The sequence below is a fragment of the Acomys russatus genome, chromosome 16 (assembly GCF_903995435.1).
Source record: "Acomys russatus chromosome 16, mAcoRus1.1, whole genome shotgun sequence".
Classification (NCBI taxonomy): Eukaryota; Metazoa; Chordata; class Mammalia; order Rodentia; family Muridae; genus Acomys; species Acomys russatus.
Genome location: NC_067152.1, coordinates 24,094,140 through 24,111,093, shown reverse-complemented (window position 1 = coordinate 24,111,093; position 16,954 = coordinate 24,094,140). Strand labels below are relative to the sequence as shown.

The 16,954-nt window shown below is 55.2% G+C and overlaps 2 protein-coding genes and 1 non-coding gene across 4 annotated transcripts; 1 reads left to right on the top strand and 2 right to left on the bottom strand.

The window, feature by feature from the left end:
* The first annotated feature begins 1,250 nt into the window (after nucleotides 1-1,250).
* Pcgf2 (polycomb group ring finger 2) lies at nucleotides 1,251-11,009 on the top strand. Of its 2 annotated transcripts, none has more exons than XM_051158434.1 (10): nucleotides 1,251-1,288; nucleotides 7,058-7,209; nucleotides 7,756-7,852; nucleotides 8,027-8,082; nucleotides 8,177-8,227; nucleotides 8,447-8,555; nucleotides 8,674-8,728; nucleotides 8,803-8,898; nucleotides 9,543-9,623; nucleotides 10,239-11,009. In XM_051158434.1, exons 2-10 carry the CDS (start codon nucleotides 7,098-7,100, stop codon nucleotides 10,608-10,610), a joined length of 1,029 nt encoding a protein of 342 aa, XP_051014391.1. In that variant the 5' UTR covers nucleotides 1,251-1,288; nucleotides 7,058-7,097; the 3' UTR covers nucleotides 10,611-11,009. The 2 variants fall into 2 exon arrangements, with proteins under 2 accessions (XP_051014391.1, XP_051014390.1); XM_051158433.1 differs by lacking the exon at nucleotides 1,251-1,288 and adding an exon at nucleotides 1,537-1,643.
* An 842-nt stretch (nucleotides 11,010-11,851) lies between these two features.
* On the bottom strand, nucleotides 11,852-15,079 carry Cisd3 (CDGSH iron sulfur domain 3). Its single transcript, XM_051158438.1, has 3 exons — nucleotides 14,958-15,079; nucleotides 14,549-14,668; nucleotides 11,852-12,286 (listed from the first exon to the last, which is right to left on the bottom strand). Exons 1-3 carry the CDS (start codon nucleotides 15,069-15,071, stop codon nucleotides 12,107-12,109), a joined length of 414 nt encoding a protein of 137 aa, XP_051014395.1. The 5' UTR covers nucleotides 15,072-15,079; the 3' UTR covers nucleotides 11,852-12,106.
* On the bottom strand, nucleotides 12,612-12,718 carry LOC127200941 (U6 spliceosomal RNA). Its single transcript, XR_007832157.1, has one exon. It is a non-coding gene; the product is annotated as a U6 spliceosomal RNA (small nuclear RNA).
* Nucleotides 15,080-16,954: the final 1,875 nt, after the last annotated feature.

The window sequence follows — 16,954 nt, the reverse complement described above, 5'->3', positions numbered from 1 at the left end:
ACCGTTTAGGCGATTAAAGGCATTTCAGGTGGGATAATCGAGCTCTTTGGAGGGAGAGCCACAGGAGCCAACCCAATAAATCCTAAGTAACGAATCAGCGAAATCGAGCGACTTAATGAGGCACACGTTTCTTGTGGTAACGCAGAATCGATTCGCTTCCTTGGCGCCGTCTCTTCCAGCTCTCCTTCCTACCCTGCCCGGGGCCGGGGCCACTGGGGACCGGACAGCGAGCGCTGGGTGGAGCCGAGGACGACCGTCCGAGTAGGCTGGCACCGGCCGCCTTCGCGCTCGCCTGCTCCTCGGCGGCGGCGAGGGGGGCGCACCGGCGGCGAAAAGGCGCGCGTCCTCTCTCGACTCTTCGCTTCTTACTGCGTCCAGGCCTTTCGAATTCGGCTAGTTATTGTGTCTCTGGCTCGGCGCCCGAGTTCGTGTCTCGGGCTGCTCTCTCCGCCCCGGACTGCGTTCCATTCTTCTCCGCCCGAGCACGCTGAAAGCGCCAGCCTCTCTGCACAGCCAAGCCCCGCGGCCACTTGGCGCTTCCCGCGAGGTGCGAGGTCCCCGAACGCGCGTGGGGCGGGGAGGGTAGGCTCCGGGTCACACACGCACTTTGGAATCTCAAGGGAATGTCAGCTGGAGCGGGTGAGCCTCGCTCGGACGCGTGGCCGGCGGCGCCGCGTCCCTTGCCAAGTGCTTTTTGGTGGCGGCGAGGCACCGGGTACTGCGAGACACATTTCCGCCCAGTCTGCATCTCAACCATTTTCCAGGCTCCCCAGCTAGAGTGGGTATCGCAGGGTCGGTGGGAGGAGGTACACACTTATTTGAGGAGGAGGAAGAGAAGGTTTCATGACGGACGGTACCACAACAAGACCTTTTTTCCGGGTTTAAGGGATCTGTTTAGATAAGAGGTGGTCTCGCCTAGCTTTGGGGGAAGCCCCGCGCAAGGAGGTGGCGAGCAGCTGAGCTAGCCTCTCCCCCTCCTCTTTCCCTCTCTGCAAACATCCTGAAGGAATGAGGTCACGTGGGTGAGTAGTGGGCGGGACCTACTCTTGTCTGGAGGAAAAAAGCCATTTTGTCGGCCCCCCCCATGGCCCCTCCCCTCCCCTCTCGTCCCCTCCCCTCCTCACTCTCCCTCCCACCCCAAGCTGCTCTTACAAACTCCTTTCTTACCATAGGTTTCTCCCCTCCCGCCGACCGAGCGAGCGACAGGGCTGTGGCCCCCCTCCCCTCCCTTCCCCCTCCTCCCTCCCATCCCCCCCCCTCCCCGAGACCCACCGGACCCCGAAGCCAGGTAAGCGGACGCCGACTCGCGTTTGCCTCCTTGCTACCTCGTTAGCGTCTGGGGTTGGTGACCGGGGCCCGGTTCACCTTTTCCCGCAGACCCCAGTGGGAGCCGGGAGCCCCGGCCTGGCCTGCCGCTCGCGACCCCTTCCCGCCCCGCCAAGCCGCTGTCCAAGCTCGCCCCGTCCGCCTTTCTTTCTCTCGTTCCCGGTCTCTCTTTTTTCTCTCTCCCTCTTTTTTTTTTTTTTTTTTTTTCCTTTTCTCCCTTCCAAGATGGCCGAAGTGGATTCCCCCTCTTAACGATTTGGCGTCTCCCTCGACCACCTCTTTGTGCACCAGCCCCCTGCTAAGACCCTGCTTGCGAGGTATCGAGGGGGAGGGTCCGGGAGGCCACGAGGGCTTTGGGGACACAAGCTAGGTTGAGTCTCGTCCTCCACCCCAGTGTCTCCACAATCTGGAACAGACTGTAGCTCCGGCCGATCAGCCCCCCTTCGAGTCGGGCAAGGGTCGCCTTTCGAATGGGCAGTGAACGTGGTTGGCGCGCCAGGATTTGAGGCCCGGAGGAAGGGGACTTGGCTCTCTAGTGGCTGCGAGGCCGGGGGAGGGCGCCCTAACTACTGGGGTCCGCATCTTGGGCACCTCTCCCAGAGGTCTCTTTCGTCCCAGTGCGAGGCGCCCCGCCCCCTCCATGAACCACTTCAGCCAAGCTTTTCCCCCTCATCCCTCCTGGGGCCCCACCAAAGTTTGGCTCTAGGGAAGGAGGGAGTGGCCACTCGGTCACTGGGGTGCCTGATCCTTTAACCTGGGGTCTGGGGTTAGCACGGGTGGAGCGGATAGAAAGAGAGCGAGGAGAGATTTACCGTGCTCTATCCTTTCATCAGTAGTGTCGCGAAGGGGGTCTGATGCACCGACCCTTCTGCTACGGGGGTGGCGGGGGACGGGGCGGGGGCTAAAGGGGAAGAGGCTGCTCCTCCCTCCCTATGCCCTGCCGCTGCCAGCTCTGATAGCTGGGGATCCCTGGGCCTGCAGGCACCCTGCGCCCGGTCTGTCTCCCGGGGGCATCTAGGCAAGCCCCTAACTCTCCCTTCCCGATCTACCCACGCATCTACCCAAAATTGTTCTAGTTGGCTTGAGCGAGGATGAGGATGGCTGTGTGATTGAAATGCTTAAGTGTGTACAGGTGTTGCCTCGAGTTTTCCCTGATTCTTTGTCTCTCCTAGCCCCCAGCCTTGCTCCCGCCATTCCCCCCGAGTTGCCTCAGTCTCTCTTGGTTTCCTCTTGCTGAGGGAGGGGCTTCTTTTAGCCAGCTCTCACAGTCCTGGGTCGCCAGGCTCTGGACTTCTTACAGTTATACTGTTCCCGAAACTCGTTACCCCCCCCCCACACACACACGCAGACACACACACACACACACACACACACACACACACACACACACACACACCCTACTCCAAGGTGTTATTACTGTAATCGAAGAAGCATAAAGCTAGCTCTGTTGCAGGGCTTTGGTGGAGAGGTTTTCCCAGGGGTTCCCCTGGTTTGATGTTGGGGCTTGCTCACTTAGAACTGTGTTTGGAATGAGGCAGGAAACAGACTCCAGGATCCAGTCCGGCTGTCGCCTGATCCCGTTCAAGTTGAAATACGGGGAGGTGAGCGAGTGTGTGTGTGTGTGTGTGTAGTGGCTCCCTGAGTGATCCTGGTGGATGGAGCTGTCGCCATGGCAATGGAGAGAGCCTGAAGTGGAAGAGGTTTCATACTATACAGGTCAGATGCCAACTGTATAGCCTTCTAGCCTCTGACCCCAGAGTGGTTGGTGGTGGGGACTGAACTTCCTTGGTTGCTGGAAGACTTAAATTAGAATTTACCCTGAGAGGACCAGAGAGCTTCATAGAAGGTTAACTTCCCTGGCTCCGGTTTCAGGCAGGGTTGTGATGGGGTGAGTGGGGATGGTTTCTGCTTTTGTGGAGTGGGAGCCTGGCTCCAGTCTAGCAGTGTATGTGGTGGTGTGTGTCTGGCCAAGTGTCTGTCTGGCTTGTGTATGTGTGACCACGCTTATCTGGCTCTGGGCGCTGCGACTGTGAGAGATGAAGGGGGTGTGCCTGGTTCTGAATGTGTGTTTTCCTGCCATGTTGCCCTGTGTGTTTTGTCTTCAGGAACTGAGTGGTTGGCTTCCAGCTTTTTTCTATGCTAAGGGCTGTCAAAGGTTAGGTGAAGAGGAGCGAGTCGGGGCCCTAGTGCAGAGCCCTCCGGCCTGTCTGTAACACATGAGAGCTGTTGTATAGTAGGGTCTATGAAACTGGGAGGGGAACCAATGTTAGAAAGTCACGTGTCTGCCCACCATTCTCTGTTACCACAGTGCCTCAGTTTCCCCATCCATACTGTGGACGTGGTGGAAGGCATTAAGTTAGCTTTTGATTCCCTATCAGGCCCACAGGATGGGCTTCCCGCCTTAAACTGCCTTCTCTGGGTTTCAGCCCAGCTCTTCAGCTTAGCGAGGAGCACCAACCTGGGTGTCAGCATATGACATTAGCATTAGACCAGAAGGTGGGCAGATACCCGTGGGAGGCATCACCCAGTTTTCTGAGTGACCTTGGGCAAGTCACATCTTAAGGTTTTTTTGTTATCTGTAAAATGAGAATACTGTACAACGCACTTTCAAAGACCACATCTGCTAGAATATGTAACCTTGAATGACCTCCTTGTGGCCTGGGGCCTGCTTTGATTTGGTTGGTGCTCAGGGCACCAGCTGTAGCTGGTGTCCTTGGGAGCAGCAGGACCCTCTCTTTATGGTGTCAGAGGCCAACATCTACAGAAGAAAAGGAAGTCTGCTTCACTGGAGAGATGTGAAATGTCTGTGGGCCGGGAGCGAGGAGAGAGAGAGAGGAGCTCAAATGGCAAGCGACTGGGTGCTAGGCGCTGGCTACGCCCCTTTCCTGCCAGCGGTCCCCGGGAGCCAGGAGCTAAGAAACCAGGACTTAAGATTTGGGGGAGGGGGAGTGTAGTTAGGGCACCACCGAGGTCAGTTCCAAATGGTCTCAACTCCTTTTCTGCTCCTTGGGACCGGTGTCTTTCACTTTTTCTCCCGCAGGCCCTTTGTCTCTCCCAGCTGTCCCTCTGTAGTGATGTAGTACATCTTTCCTTCCTTTTCCCTCTTCTCCAGCCCCACCCCCACCCCCCACCCCGGTGTCCCAGCACCACAGCCCCCTGCATCAGGGAGGAACAGTGCCCAGGTCCTGATCCCAGGCAGGGAAATGGGGAGGGGGGATGCTCTGGGGACTCGGAGCCCCTGTTTACTGCTACTCTTGGCACCTGCTGACAGGGCCCTGCAGGTAACCATGGCAATCAGGTGAGGAGCCAATCAGTGCCTCTCCCCACCCCCAGCCCCAGCGGTGGCTTTCTGAGGCCCCTAGGGATGGGGATGGGGGGGGGGACTAGGAGGCTTCCAAGGAACATTTCAGTCTATACTGTCTCCTTTACTGCATGAGCTTAGAAAAGGACCTGGGGGCTGCTCTTGCATGACACCTCAAAAATGACGGACTGAGTGGGGCTTCCTGTGTCTATCTGCAAATAGGGAGTGAGTGTGTGAGTGAGGTAGCTAAGGCGATGTGAAGAGCACATATATATTTGTGTGTGTGTTGTTACACATGTGTACTGGGTGGAGGGCATTTACTCTAGGAGCCTGGACTCAGGCAGGATCCTACTCTATCTAATATGCTGACAAACAGACACACACACACACACACACACACACACACACACACACACACACACACAGGAAGCAATCACATGAAGTGCCTTTGGAAGCCCAGACAGCACGTACACACAGTGGCTGTTATGCTCAAAGAGACAGCGACTTGGAGTTTGTTCTAGCCTCTGGATGGTTGTAATAATATTTGGGCTTCTTGCCAGAGACTGGGTTACCATGGAAACAACTAAACAGTAGAGTAGCCAGCAGCCTTTTTGAAATTGTGAAGGGGGGACCCATGCAGGGAAGACCAGCTAAGGCCACATATAGGGTAAGAACTCTTCTTCGGGCCAGGTTTACAGATGGAGGGGGGGAGGGTGGGCCGCCTCACTGCCCAGTCTCTGGGCCATGTCTGGCTGGCTTGTTCCCCTCTCTCTTTTCTGCAACTTGGTATTTGTCCCAAGTGTGGCCTTTGTGTCTCCCCATCTATCCTAGCTTCTGGCCAGGGGCCCCTGGGGCTTTATTGGCTGTTTGGGTCCTGGCCAGGCTCATCCTGGGGTCTCTATAGAAACTGCCGATCCTGGCTGTGAATTTCTCGTCCTCGAAAACCCTGTGTGGTGGCTTTAGAAATCTTTCTGGAAAAGAGAGAAGGGAGTATGTTGTAAAGGAGCAGTTGGGCCTTGGCCAGCCTCTCTCAAAGTCCCTGGGCTATTTGCTCTGGGAGAGAGGGAAGTGTAGTCCCCTTCGGTCCAGAGCCAAAGCCAGCTTCCATCTGACCTGGGTCTGATAGGGCCTGGCTAGGTGCACTGGAAAGCTGAGGACAGAGAAAACTCTCTGCCTAGTTTTGTCTAGGAGAACCTGTGGGTTGTGGGTGGGCAGTCTGTCAACAGGTGGCAAGAGACAGCGGGTTGGGACATGGTAGAGCCCCAATGGCACAGGAAGCAATCCTGCATCTTCCTGAAAGTGGGTTCCTAGGCCACACATGCTAGAGAGCATTTAGTGAGCTGTTGGGGTCGGGGTGGGGCAGCATGGGGCTGTTCCAGCCATGGGACAGTAAGTCTTCTTGCCAGGCCCTTGGACTATCTGTAGAGTCCAGTGCCGAGCTGGGTCTGCAGCTTCTGCATAGTTTGGGACTTAGGAAAACCAGTCTCAGGTTGGGCCGGGCAGCCAGAGGGTCAGCAGTAGTAGGACTTGCAAGGGGCTGTCGGTGGCTAGAGACCTCAGAGGAGGGGAGCGTTCTGCGGCCTGCATGGGACACAGCCAAAAAGACGGGTGGTGGGCCTGTGTCCTGATGTCTCCCTGCAAGAGTTCCTCATGAAGAACTCTGATGGAACAGTGAGGTGATAATTTATTCTTCATTTTGGTCTGAGTTGAGTTGTCCGGAACGACTTCTCATAGTTCTTAGCACTTGGTAAATATTTGACCACTATGAGTTGGGATCAGGAAAATGTTTTTATTACATTTACTTGTGTGTGTATGTGTGTGTGCGCACATGTGCACACAAGCAGTCAAAGGGCAACTTGCAGGCACAGTTCTCTTCTCTCCTTCCGCCATGTGGATGAGCAGGCTTGGCTGTGCCCTTACCTGCTGCGCCCTCACAGCCCCACGGGTCCCAGGGAGATCCTTAAAGGCATTTTATCTTCCCTTTTCCTGCCTGCCCACATCCATCTTCAAAGGGGTAGATAGTGCTTTTGTTTGTTTGTTTGTTTTTTGTTTTTCGAGACAGGGTTTCTCTGTGTAGCCTTGGCCATCCTGGACTCACTTTGTAGACCAGGTTGGCCTCGAACTCACAGCGATCCACCTGCCTCTGCCTCCTGAGTGCTGGGATTAAAGGCGTGCGCCACCACGCCCGGCTCGGTAGTGCTTCTTATGGTCTGACTCCAGTCTTTCCTACTGCTTCTTGTTTCTCAAGGTTGCAGAAGCCTCCTGAGCGCGCCCCACCCACCCCCCCACCCAGTAAACACTCAGAGGGAGGGCCAGAAGTGGCCAGCCTCAACCGCATACCCAGATCTGAAACAGAGGGGAAAAGGGACTCGGGGCTCGGGGGAAGCAGCTCGGGGTGTCAAGCTTTCTGACCCCATTTCTGTTTCCCAGGGTGACACGTCCCCAGTCTCCTCAGTCCTGACCCGGCACCATGCATCGGACCACCCGGATTAAAATCACCGAGCTGAACCCTCACCTCATGTGTGCCCTCTGTGGGGGCTATTTCATCGATGCCACCACCATTGTGGAGTGCCTACACTCCTGTGAGTTGAATACAGGGGAGGCTCAGCTTGGGGACACTGCCTAGGGAAACCGGAAGAAATCTCTCGCTGCCCCGGAAAGCAGACCCTGGACCACAGAGAGACTGCCAAGAAGGGACAAGGTGGGGAGGTGGGGTAGTCCTGGGCCCAGAAGTTCATCCCTGGGACAGCATTAGAAACCTCAACTTTCTGGTATCTTGGCTGAAGTTTGACACCACCCCTACCACCACCACCACCCCATAGATTATTTGGGGGTCACTCATTTGGGATGTCAGATTGGTTACAAGAGATCCAGGACTGTGGTGAGGGGCCTTCCCAGGCTGGCTCAGAGGAGCCTAGGACTTGTGTGTTAGGTAGGACACCATCCGGTCTTACATAGAGATACAGGCCCATCCTCCCATAAGGCTGGACAAGGCGCAGCAGGCCGGATGTGTGAGTGAGTGCACATTGGGCCTGTGAGCAATGCTGAGCTACTACTGGGTCGTGGTCTAAAGAGGAGGCCTGGGCAGGTAGGTGCTCTGACTCTCTTGTCTTTGTCCACACTCCAAGTCTGCAAGACCTGCATCGTGCGATACTTGGAGACCAACAAATACTGCCCCATGTGCGATGTCCAGGTCCATAAAACCCGACCCCTGCTGAGCATCAGGTGGGCTACTGTCCCCTTACCCTGCCCCCTACAGTAGCTACCGGCTTAAGATAGGCTAAGAAATGCCAGACCGGAAACCTGCATGCCTGGGTGCTAGGTGCAAAGGTGACCCCTGATTGGAGTGGTTAAGAAAGGGACCGTGGCTGCTAACGTTCCTGCACGTTCTCTTCCCAGATCTGACAAAACCCTCCAGGACATCGTCTACAAGTTGGTGCCTGGGCTTTTTAAAGGTATCGTGAGCCCCCTGTGTTGTCCTGCGCACCTCCCACCCCCTCCGTTTCTCGGCTGTTGCCCGCTCAGCTCATCCCTGCCTCCCTCCTTTAGATGAGATGAAACGGCGACGGGACTTCTACGCGGCATACCCCTTGACGGAGGGTGAGTGTGTGTATTCTAACCCCACAAGCGTGGTCTAGTTCCTGAGTGCCTAAGGGGTGCCCCAGCTGTGTGGCGCCTCCAACAGACGCGTGCGCGCGCATGTGCGTGCGCATGCGCAGTGCAGGGGCGGGGCTCCGCCTTCGAGTTATCCACTGCCTCCCCCCTCCCAGTCCCTAGCTGTATCTTTGACCAACCCCTCCGAGCTGTCTTCCTCTACAGTCCCCAATGGCTCCAACGAGGACCGAGGCGAGGTCGTAGAGCAAGAGAGGGGGGCTCTCGGCGACGATGAGATTGTCAGCCTTTCCATCGAGTTCTACGAAGGAGTCAGGCAAGTTCAACCGACCCCTGTTTTCCACCCTGGCCCGTTCTCCAAGAGCCCATCAGACAAATGCCACTTTGATCCAGCAACTCCATGATCGTTACCTTCTTTTTCTCTCCTCCTCCAGGGACCGAGAGGAGAAGAAGAGCCTCGTGGAAAATGGGGATGGGGACAAGGAGAAGGTGAGTCTTGGGACCTGCCCAGGAGTGAGAGTGCCGTGGGTCGGACCTTCTCACTGGGCCTTCTTCCCCCACAGACAGGGGTGCGCTTCCTGCGATGCCCAGCAGCCATGACCGTCATGCACCTCGCAAAGTTCCTCCGCAACAAAATGGATGTGCCCAGCAAGTACAAGGTGAATGCCTGTGCCCTCACAGGCTGCAGCAGTCTGTCAGTGTGTCTGATGGGTGGGCATCCCAGCCATCACATAGGTAGATAGCCGGGCCTGCAGGAATGCAGGTGAGGGGATGGGAGGGTGGGGTGAGCCGAGCCCAACTGTTTAGGGGGAACCAGGGAGGTGTGCTTGCAAATAATGCCAGTCCTTCGATAGGGCCAGGGGACTCTAGAACACAGGCTAGTAAATCCTGTGTGCGACACAGGACCGCAGGATCCCTTGGACGTCTCTGATGCGCTTGACCCTGCTTCTTTGACAAGCTCTTAGGCACCGCTCCTTCGAAGGCTTTACTTAGCCTACATTGGCGTAGGGAGAGTCGGGTGCTGGGATGGTAGTATCAAAGCTGCTTCTGTGCTTCCCTTCAGGGCATAGGTGAGAGCCTGGGTCAAGGCGGGTCCTGTCAGTCCTGCTGGCTCTCCAGGAGACTCAAGAGCGAGATGCCTCCCTTCTCCCCGTCAGCGGTTTAAGGGACTCTGGGACAATGGTGGAAGGGAGGCCTCCTACAGTTTACTGTTTCTTTTCACTCACCTCCCACCCACAAGACTCCCAGCCCTGGCAGCCAGGGGTGCAGCTGCCAGGCCCATGGTGCCCTTCCATCCCTCCAGGTGGAGATCCTCTACGAAGATGAGCCCCTGAAGGAATATTACACTCTCATGGACATAGCCTACATCTACCCCTGGCGGAGGGTGAGCCTGTGAGCAGGTGGTGCAGGGTCGGGGCAGGCCAAGGTCCTACTGGACCACCACAGTGACATGAGACAGCCTCTTACGTCAGACAAGCCATCCCTTGTCTTTGGAGCCCGGTCTGGCCCAGGTGGACCATTCTACCAAGTCAGCTCTAGACACCTTCATTTCTCATTTTTTTTTTTCTCTGTCTCTCTCTCTTTCATTTGAAAAAGAGTCTTTCCCTGGCTGGCCTTGAATTCACAGCAGTCCTGCCTCAGCCCTCTGGGTGTTGAGATACTGGCATACCTACCACATGTCCCTTACTGGTGCCCTGGTTGTTACTACCTAGATTTGGGGTCAGTGGTAGGGGTGGCCCTACCACCTGTACTGGTCTTCCTCGCTAACTCCCCCACTACACCCACCCCAGTCCCTTACACTCTGTCTTCATCACTGGGTCTGTGTCTCTGTGTTTGTCTGTCTGGCTCTTCACTCTGCAGGGCCCCTCTCTTCAAGGCTCAGACTTTCCTTTTGTTCCTGTTTGGGTCCTGGTTAAGTGTAGGGATGGGTGGCCCCAGGTTGGTCTTTTCTTCTGACAATCTTGTTTCCTCACTGCTGGCCTCTTTCTTCTCACCACAGAATGGGCCTCTCCCCCTCAAGTACCGTGTCCAGCCAGCCTGCAAGCGGCTCACTCTGCCCACAGTGCCCACTCCATCAGAAGGCACCAATACCAGTGGGGCATCAGAGTGTGAGTCAGTCAGCGACAAAGCTCCCAGCCCTGCTACCCTTCCAGCCACCTCCTCCTCCTTGCCCAGCCCTGCGACCCCATCCCATGGCTCTCCCAGCTCCCATGGTCCTCCAGCCACTCACCCTACCTCCCCCACTCCACCTTCTACTGCCAGTGGGGCCACCACAGCTACCAACGGAGGCACTTCGAACTGCCTGCAAACACCATCCTCCACCAGCAGGGGGCGCAAGATGACTGTTAATGGAGCGCCTTGCCCCCCTTGAGGAAAGGCACCCTTTCAGCAGCCACCTTTCCCTTCCTTTTTACTTTTTCTGGGCCCTTTTTTTCCACCCACCGTTGACTTCCCCTAGTTCCTCCCATCTTCAGAGTGGGAGGTGGGTTTTATAAATAAATTTATCTATATATAAATATATATATATGTACATAGGAAAAACCAAATATACATACTTATTTTCTATGGACCAACCAGATTAATTTAAATGCCACAGAAAGCAAACTGTGTGTGTGTGTGTGTGTGTGTGTGTGTGTGTGTTGGGGTATTAGAGTCTAGAGGTCTTCTGTAGTTTGCTCTGTTCTTCTGGGGGTACCTGGTGGTCTTAAGGGGGTATTGGAGGTATTAAAGCCCTCCCTTGTGTCCCTTCTGCTTCCCAGGGCAGAGGGCATGTTGGGTCTCCTAGACTAGATATGGGGTCCATCTCAGCTCCTCCTCACCCATGTCCAAGCCCCACCCCCTCCATTGTTGAATGTCCAGAGAATTGCTAAGACAGTGCCTTTTACAAGTACAGTTTGTCCCCTGGCCGTGAGGATCACGTGGCCTTGGAGAAGGCATTTCCCTCACCTCCTCGGACAGTGGAAACCTTGTGCAAAGAGTAGACGGTTCTGCCTCCCCCTTCCCTTCCTCACTCCCTACCCCGTGGCCTTGTGGAAGAGTCCGGCTGTGGGAGACCCTGGTCCTACCAAGTCCATGTGTGACTTTGGCGCTGTGAACACTTCGTTTCCTTTGCCCCACCCTGACCCAGGAACCCATACTAGCAAGGCTGGAGGTGACACTCACTGGGGGGGGCCTAAGGTGGAGGGTTGGGGTGAGTAACCCCAGACAAGCACAGACTCCTGATCTGCCAAAAGTCCCTGGCTGAGGCTGAGCAGGGATGGGACAGAAGCATCTAGAAGCACAAGAAAATAAAAGTGTAAGCTGACCCCAGCTCTACCCGGCGGACCATCTATTCGGGGCAGACCTTGCCCACCTGGTTTTCCTCGAGTGTACATAGACCTGGGGGGAGGAAGAGGAGGCCAGGGTATTGGACCAGTATGTGAGGTTCTGAGCCCCCTGGGGTCTGTTTGCACTGTGTCCTGAGTCTGAGGTCCTGTGACTGTACCCTCCTGTTCTGGGTCATTTGTACCTCTTGGCTTTGTAATAAATACTGCATACTCTCTTGAGCCTGTGGTTCTTTGGGGTAGAGGGAGGAGAGCGGTGAAGTGCTCGGCAGCCTTACCGTACTAACAGGAGTGGGTTCTAAACCCACCTTTGGACACCAGATACCTTTTTGTTCTCTAGCGGGAGACCTGTGAGCCTCACCAGTGACCACAGGGACAGTCTGGGTGGGCATCATTGTTTAATGACAGCTTCTCCAGGTGCTGAGCCAGGGCCTGCTCTCAGCTGTCCAGCAGGAGAATACAGGCTAACTAGGAGCCCTGTCCTTGGCTGTTGGCGTCCGTGGCTTGGCGCTGTTAGCTTCACAGAAGGGAGCCACAGTACCTCTCAGAGCGGGGCGCCCACTTCTGCTTTCTGTACTTGCTCGCTCTTGTGGGTACCATCACAGTAAGGGGGTCGCTGGGTGGCCTTGCAGGTACACAGGGCCACTGTGCGGGTCTCTTGGGCCTTGAACTTGAGTGGGGAAAGGCCAGTGCGCTGGAAGAAGTGGGAACCATCACAGAAGGGCTGGTGAGAGAGAAAGAAGTCAGAGTGGGGGTGGGGAGGCACAGGAAGGCTGTCAGGGAGATGATGTCACTGCACAGTACTACAGGTGTTTCTCCATGCTCACCTTTTGGAGACCCTGGAGGCCAGGACCGTTTGCAAGGGGAACTGGGCCTCGGATAGAGACAATGTTAATACCTCTAGGTTTTGGGTTTTTGTTTTTTGGTTTTCGAAGACTGGGTTTCTCTGTGTAGCCTTGGCTGTCCTGGACTCGCTTTGGCCTCGAACTCACAGGGAGCCGCCTGCCTCTGCCTCTCGAGTGCTGCCCCTGCCCTGTTTTGTTTTGTTTTTTAATTTGTAATGCTTCACAAATTTGCATGCCATCCTTGCACAGGGGCCGTGCTAATCTTCTCTGTATTGTTCCAATTTTAGTACGCGTGCCGCCGAAGTGAGCACACCTCTAGGTATTATATAACATTAAAAGGTTGGTGGTTTTTGCTGTTTGGCTTTTACTTTTTTCTTAAATTTATTTTATGTATATGAGTACTCTGTCTTCATGTACACCTGCAGGCCAGAAGAGGGTATAGATGGTTGTGAGCCACCATGTGGTTGCTGGGAATTGAACTCAGGTCCTCTGGAAGAGCAGATAGCACTCTTAACTGCTGAGCCATCTCTCCAGCCCCAGCTTCCCCTCCCCGCCACCCCGCCCTTTGGTTTTTCGAGACAGGGTTTCTCTGTGTAGCCTTGACTGTCCTGGACTCATTTTGTAGACCAGGCTGGCCTTGAACTCACAGAGATCCGCCTGTCTCTGCCTTCTGAGTGCTGGGATTAAAGGCGTGCACCACCACACCCAGCTAGTTTTTACATATTTAAAGTTTCCTGTGTGTGCATATGCTTATGCACACAGTAGTCAGCAAGGTTGTGTGGCAAGTGCCTTTGCCCACTGAGCATCTTGCCAGCCAAGTTCTTATGTGGCCCAGGCCTACCTTGAACTCCTATCCTGCTACCACCTTCCAGGTGCTAGAATTCTGGATGTGTCACCACACCTTGTTTATACAGGGTTGGGGAGAGACTCCAGGGTGTCTCAGCACAACAGACAAAGATTCTATCCACTGAGCTATATACCCACCCTCACCCTTAGATTTTTGTTTTTTATGGCTAAGTGAACCCCTATTGGCTCATGAAAGTGACATTCTCCTCAATGTTCCCCAGAGTGGGAGAGAGAGCCCAGCACCCCAGTGCCTTTGCAGGGAGAGTGTGATCAGTCTTTTCCTGGTTTCAGGAAACAAGCAAGGGGGTGTGGGCAACAGCCCGCCTGCCTGGAGTAGCAGCATTAATGCAAACACCAAGTCTCGAGGACCCTTCAAAGCCGAGGATGATAGAGACTGAGGCCCAAAGAAGGGAGAGGCATTGTTAAGGGAGGAGGAGAGAAGCCAGCACCCTGCCTAACAGGCATGGAGTGGTCATGTGCACCTACTGCGCCCACAGTCCTCTAGCTGGTATGCCCTCAGAACTGCCCCACCCTCTGGAATATGTTCAAAGGCCACAACAAAGTGCACCCAAGCCCACAGCATAGGGAACAGGGCAGAGCTCTCCAAGAGGAAAGGGCAGGGCAAAGCTCCTGCTACAACGTAGGGCTCATGTACAGCTGGGATGGCACCTGAGGGCATCGGGCAAACACAAGTCACATCCAAGGTGAAGAGGGGACGAGAAGAGACCTGGGGAGGGACAGACGTTGGGAAAGACTGGGCGGAATCTTCCCAGCCATGAGGAGGTCCAAGGCCTGGCACATGGACAGAGATGCTCCCTGGGACGAAGGAGAGGGAGGGACAGAGGGACAGACAGAAAGACAGACAGACAGGTCCTTGGTGCCCTGGAGGAGGAACTGCAAGAAGACTGAAGGCAGCCTCAGCACTTGTGGCAGCTGCTGAAGGGCCATCGTCCACTTCTCCGCTTTGAACGTTTCTCGGGAGGGACATGGCATACACAAACAATGCCCACTATGGACAGTGGTGACTCTGGCCTGTGAGCTGGCGTTTGCTATCATGCCCCACCCCCCACTGAGACTTGGGTATGTACAGGAAGAAAGGAAATGCGGATGAACTGGAAGTTCCCACTATACACCACGCTGACCCCAAGCAATGGAGGAGACGGGTGTGTGTCACATCTCCCATCCAGGTACTAGCCAGGCCTAAGCCTACTTAGCTTCGAAAATCAGGCTTGTTCAGGGTGACATGGCCACAGACCTGGGCCACAGCTAAGTAAAAGGCAACAGAAGTAACTCACCTGCTTCTTGCTTCGGCCACAGACACACCACCTGTAGGTTTTTCCAGCAACCAGCTCCAACTTAATGGGTGTTTTCTGTGCCACCACCGGCTTGGCTGGGTCCTTGGGGAACCATCGGGTCTATGGCCAGGGAAGATGAGCAGCTCAGGGTCACCCCAAGTCTTGGAAGTACTTTTAAGTTTGCAAGGTCCGGTTACTTTCTTCAAACCTAGGGTCTTGGCCTATCAGGTAGCTGTCCTTGCCTCCGCCCAGAAGCCTGGCTCCTTTGCCTTCTGCCCTCTACCAAACTTGCCTTAGACCCCGCTGGCAGCAGGGGTGTCCCTGTCGCTGTCTTTGATGTAGCTCTGGAAGCCTGGGGAAGTTGATGGGACTTGTGTGCTGACAGAAGAAATGAGGTGTACGTACTCACCAGCCATGAGGAGATTGCCCGCTTCTGGCACTGCTTCGACAAGGCAGGCAGGCAGATGTGATTTGGAAACAGAAAAATAAAATCAGTGGAGAAGGGAAGACGACGGAAGCCCATCAGGGAAGGAAGGGAGGGGGAAACCCACAGGCTAAAGGGGGCGTGGGAGCGATAAAAGGTTTGGGGAAAAGGGTCACAGAAGAGGCCTGGCTGCTCTTAGCATCCACTGGCTGCTCCCTTAGGGAAAAAAACTGGCCCGAGGGGAGCTGTAGCCGAGGGGTGGAGTTTGACCCCGGCCGGGGGAGGCGGGGCCGAAAGGCCCGGGGTCACCGAGGATGGGGGGTGACGCTCACCCACACACCGCGCATGACCACAGCGTTCGTCCCCACGCCGCGCATGGCCGTCGCCGCGTCCGGGTCACCGCCCTCTCCGCTCCGCCCCCCGGAAAGACACCGCCCAGCCCCGTGCGGGAGGGGCAGGGCCGAGCAGCCCTGGCCCTGAGGTAGGGAAGGCCGTGTGTTTACAAGCACCCGCAATGTGGGGGATATCTCGCCCTGTAGGGCTTAGGTGCCTGCACCCTTACCTGCACGCAACACTCTGTGCACTCCGGTTTAACCTAGTCTTCCAAGCACTTGGAAAAAAAGGGTCACCATCCATACCCTATCTTCCTCCCACAGGCCTTCACAGTTGGCAGCGTGTCTCCCTCCCTTCAATGAAGCCAGACAAAGCAAGGTCTTTTTTTTTTTTTTTTTTTTTTTTAGTAAAACATTCTTTTATTAAAAGAACAAGTGCTGTTTACGAACTGCCCTTCGTACAAATAACATCCGTTATACAAAGATACAAGACCCAGGCTTATATGCACAATTCCAGGCTTGGAGGTCGCAGGGGAACCTGCCTCTTGGGCTGAGGATATAAAGGTTTCAGAAAGAATGAAAAATGAACCCCTGGGTTTGCAATCTGCGGCTTCCCTTCCTTGCTCCCCTAGGAAGGGTCTGCTACATGGAAACAGGCTGGGATGTAAGCAAGGGAGCCGGAGTTCGGGTCTTCAGTCCCACGCGGGGCTGGAGAACACGAACACAGGAGAATGAGGGTAGCCCTCAGCCCCTAAGTCCTCAGTAGATCAAGACAAGGTGGTCTGGTGGGAAGTAGACACACCTATAACCCAGGAGGGAGCGGCTGGAGGGAGCAGGGGGCGCTCCCTGGCCCAGCCTTCCTCCAGAGTCTGGGTGAAGCTACCTCCCTCCTATTGGACACCTCTCCCTTAGGAACCAGCAGCTGGCTTTCCCCTTTTGCCCACTGTGCTCCTAATGATGCTGGGAACTAGCAGGGGAGCCTGTGTCAGCATTTCCAGGTTGGGAAAGGGAAATGTGAATGTTAGCCTTTCCTTGGGCTCCCCTCATTTGTCTAGGCCTTTCCTAGGAGTCTAGGGTGTGCACTCCATGGGTCTCAACACAGGAAAGGGAAGGAAAGGGTCACCAGCCTAAATATCAGGCTACCTAGGGGCAGCAGTAGACGGAGGAGCCTAAGAGGGAAACCCACAAGCTGGGATGAGGAAGAGGGGATGGGAGATACATCTTTTTATTTTTATTTTTTTTAAAGGCAACCCTTAAAGTGTCATTGTCTATGGAGAGGATTCGTCAGCTCAGAGCTAAGACAGTCAGTGCTACATAGATACCTTCTCACCACGGTCACAACCCTACACTCACAACCACACACCACACACACACACACACACACACACAGAGGGACAGCCAGCCAACCAGCTGCAGCTAAAAGGCTAGGCAGTGGGGCAGGAGTAACAGGCTGGGGACTGAGGCTCATCGCTGCTGTCACTGAGTACCTGTGCCTCCTAGGTTTAGAGCAGTCACCTGTAAAGCCAGCTCCAATGACCCCTAAATACAGTCCCTTCTAGCTCTGACATCCAGGAGCCATGACCCCCACTTGGTGGGCACAGGCTCAGTGCACATTACTTGCTCTCTTCTGAAGGTGGTGACATTAAGATC

Bases quoted from the DNA above. Each gene is read 5' to 3' on its own strand.
- Pcgf2 (XM_051158434.1), top strand. From the start codon at position 7,098: ATGCATCGGACCACCCGGATTAAAATCACCGAGCTGAACCCTCACCTC. The intron at 8,083-8,176 runs GTATCGTGAGCC...TCCCTCCTTTAG, and splicing joins GGTGCCTGGGCTTTTTAAAG to ATGAGATGAAACGGCGACGG. The intron at 8,556-8,673 runs GCAAGTTCAACC...CTCCTCCTCCAG, and splicing joins GAGTTCTACGAAGGAGTCAG to GGACCGAGAGGAGAAGAAGA.
- Cisd3 (XM_051158438.1), bottom strand. From the start codon at position 15,071: ATGGGCTTCCGTCGTCTTCCCTTCTCCACTGATTTTATTTTTCTGTTT. The intron at 14,669-14,957 runs GTGAGTACGTAC...CCCTGGCCATAG, and splicing joins GGGCAATCTCCTCATGGCTG to ACCCGATGGTTCCCCAAGGA. The intron at 12,287-14,548 runs GTGAGTTACTTC...CTCTCTCACCAG, and splicing joins GTGGCCGAAGCAAGAAGCAG to CCCTTCTGTGATGGTTCCCA.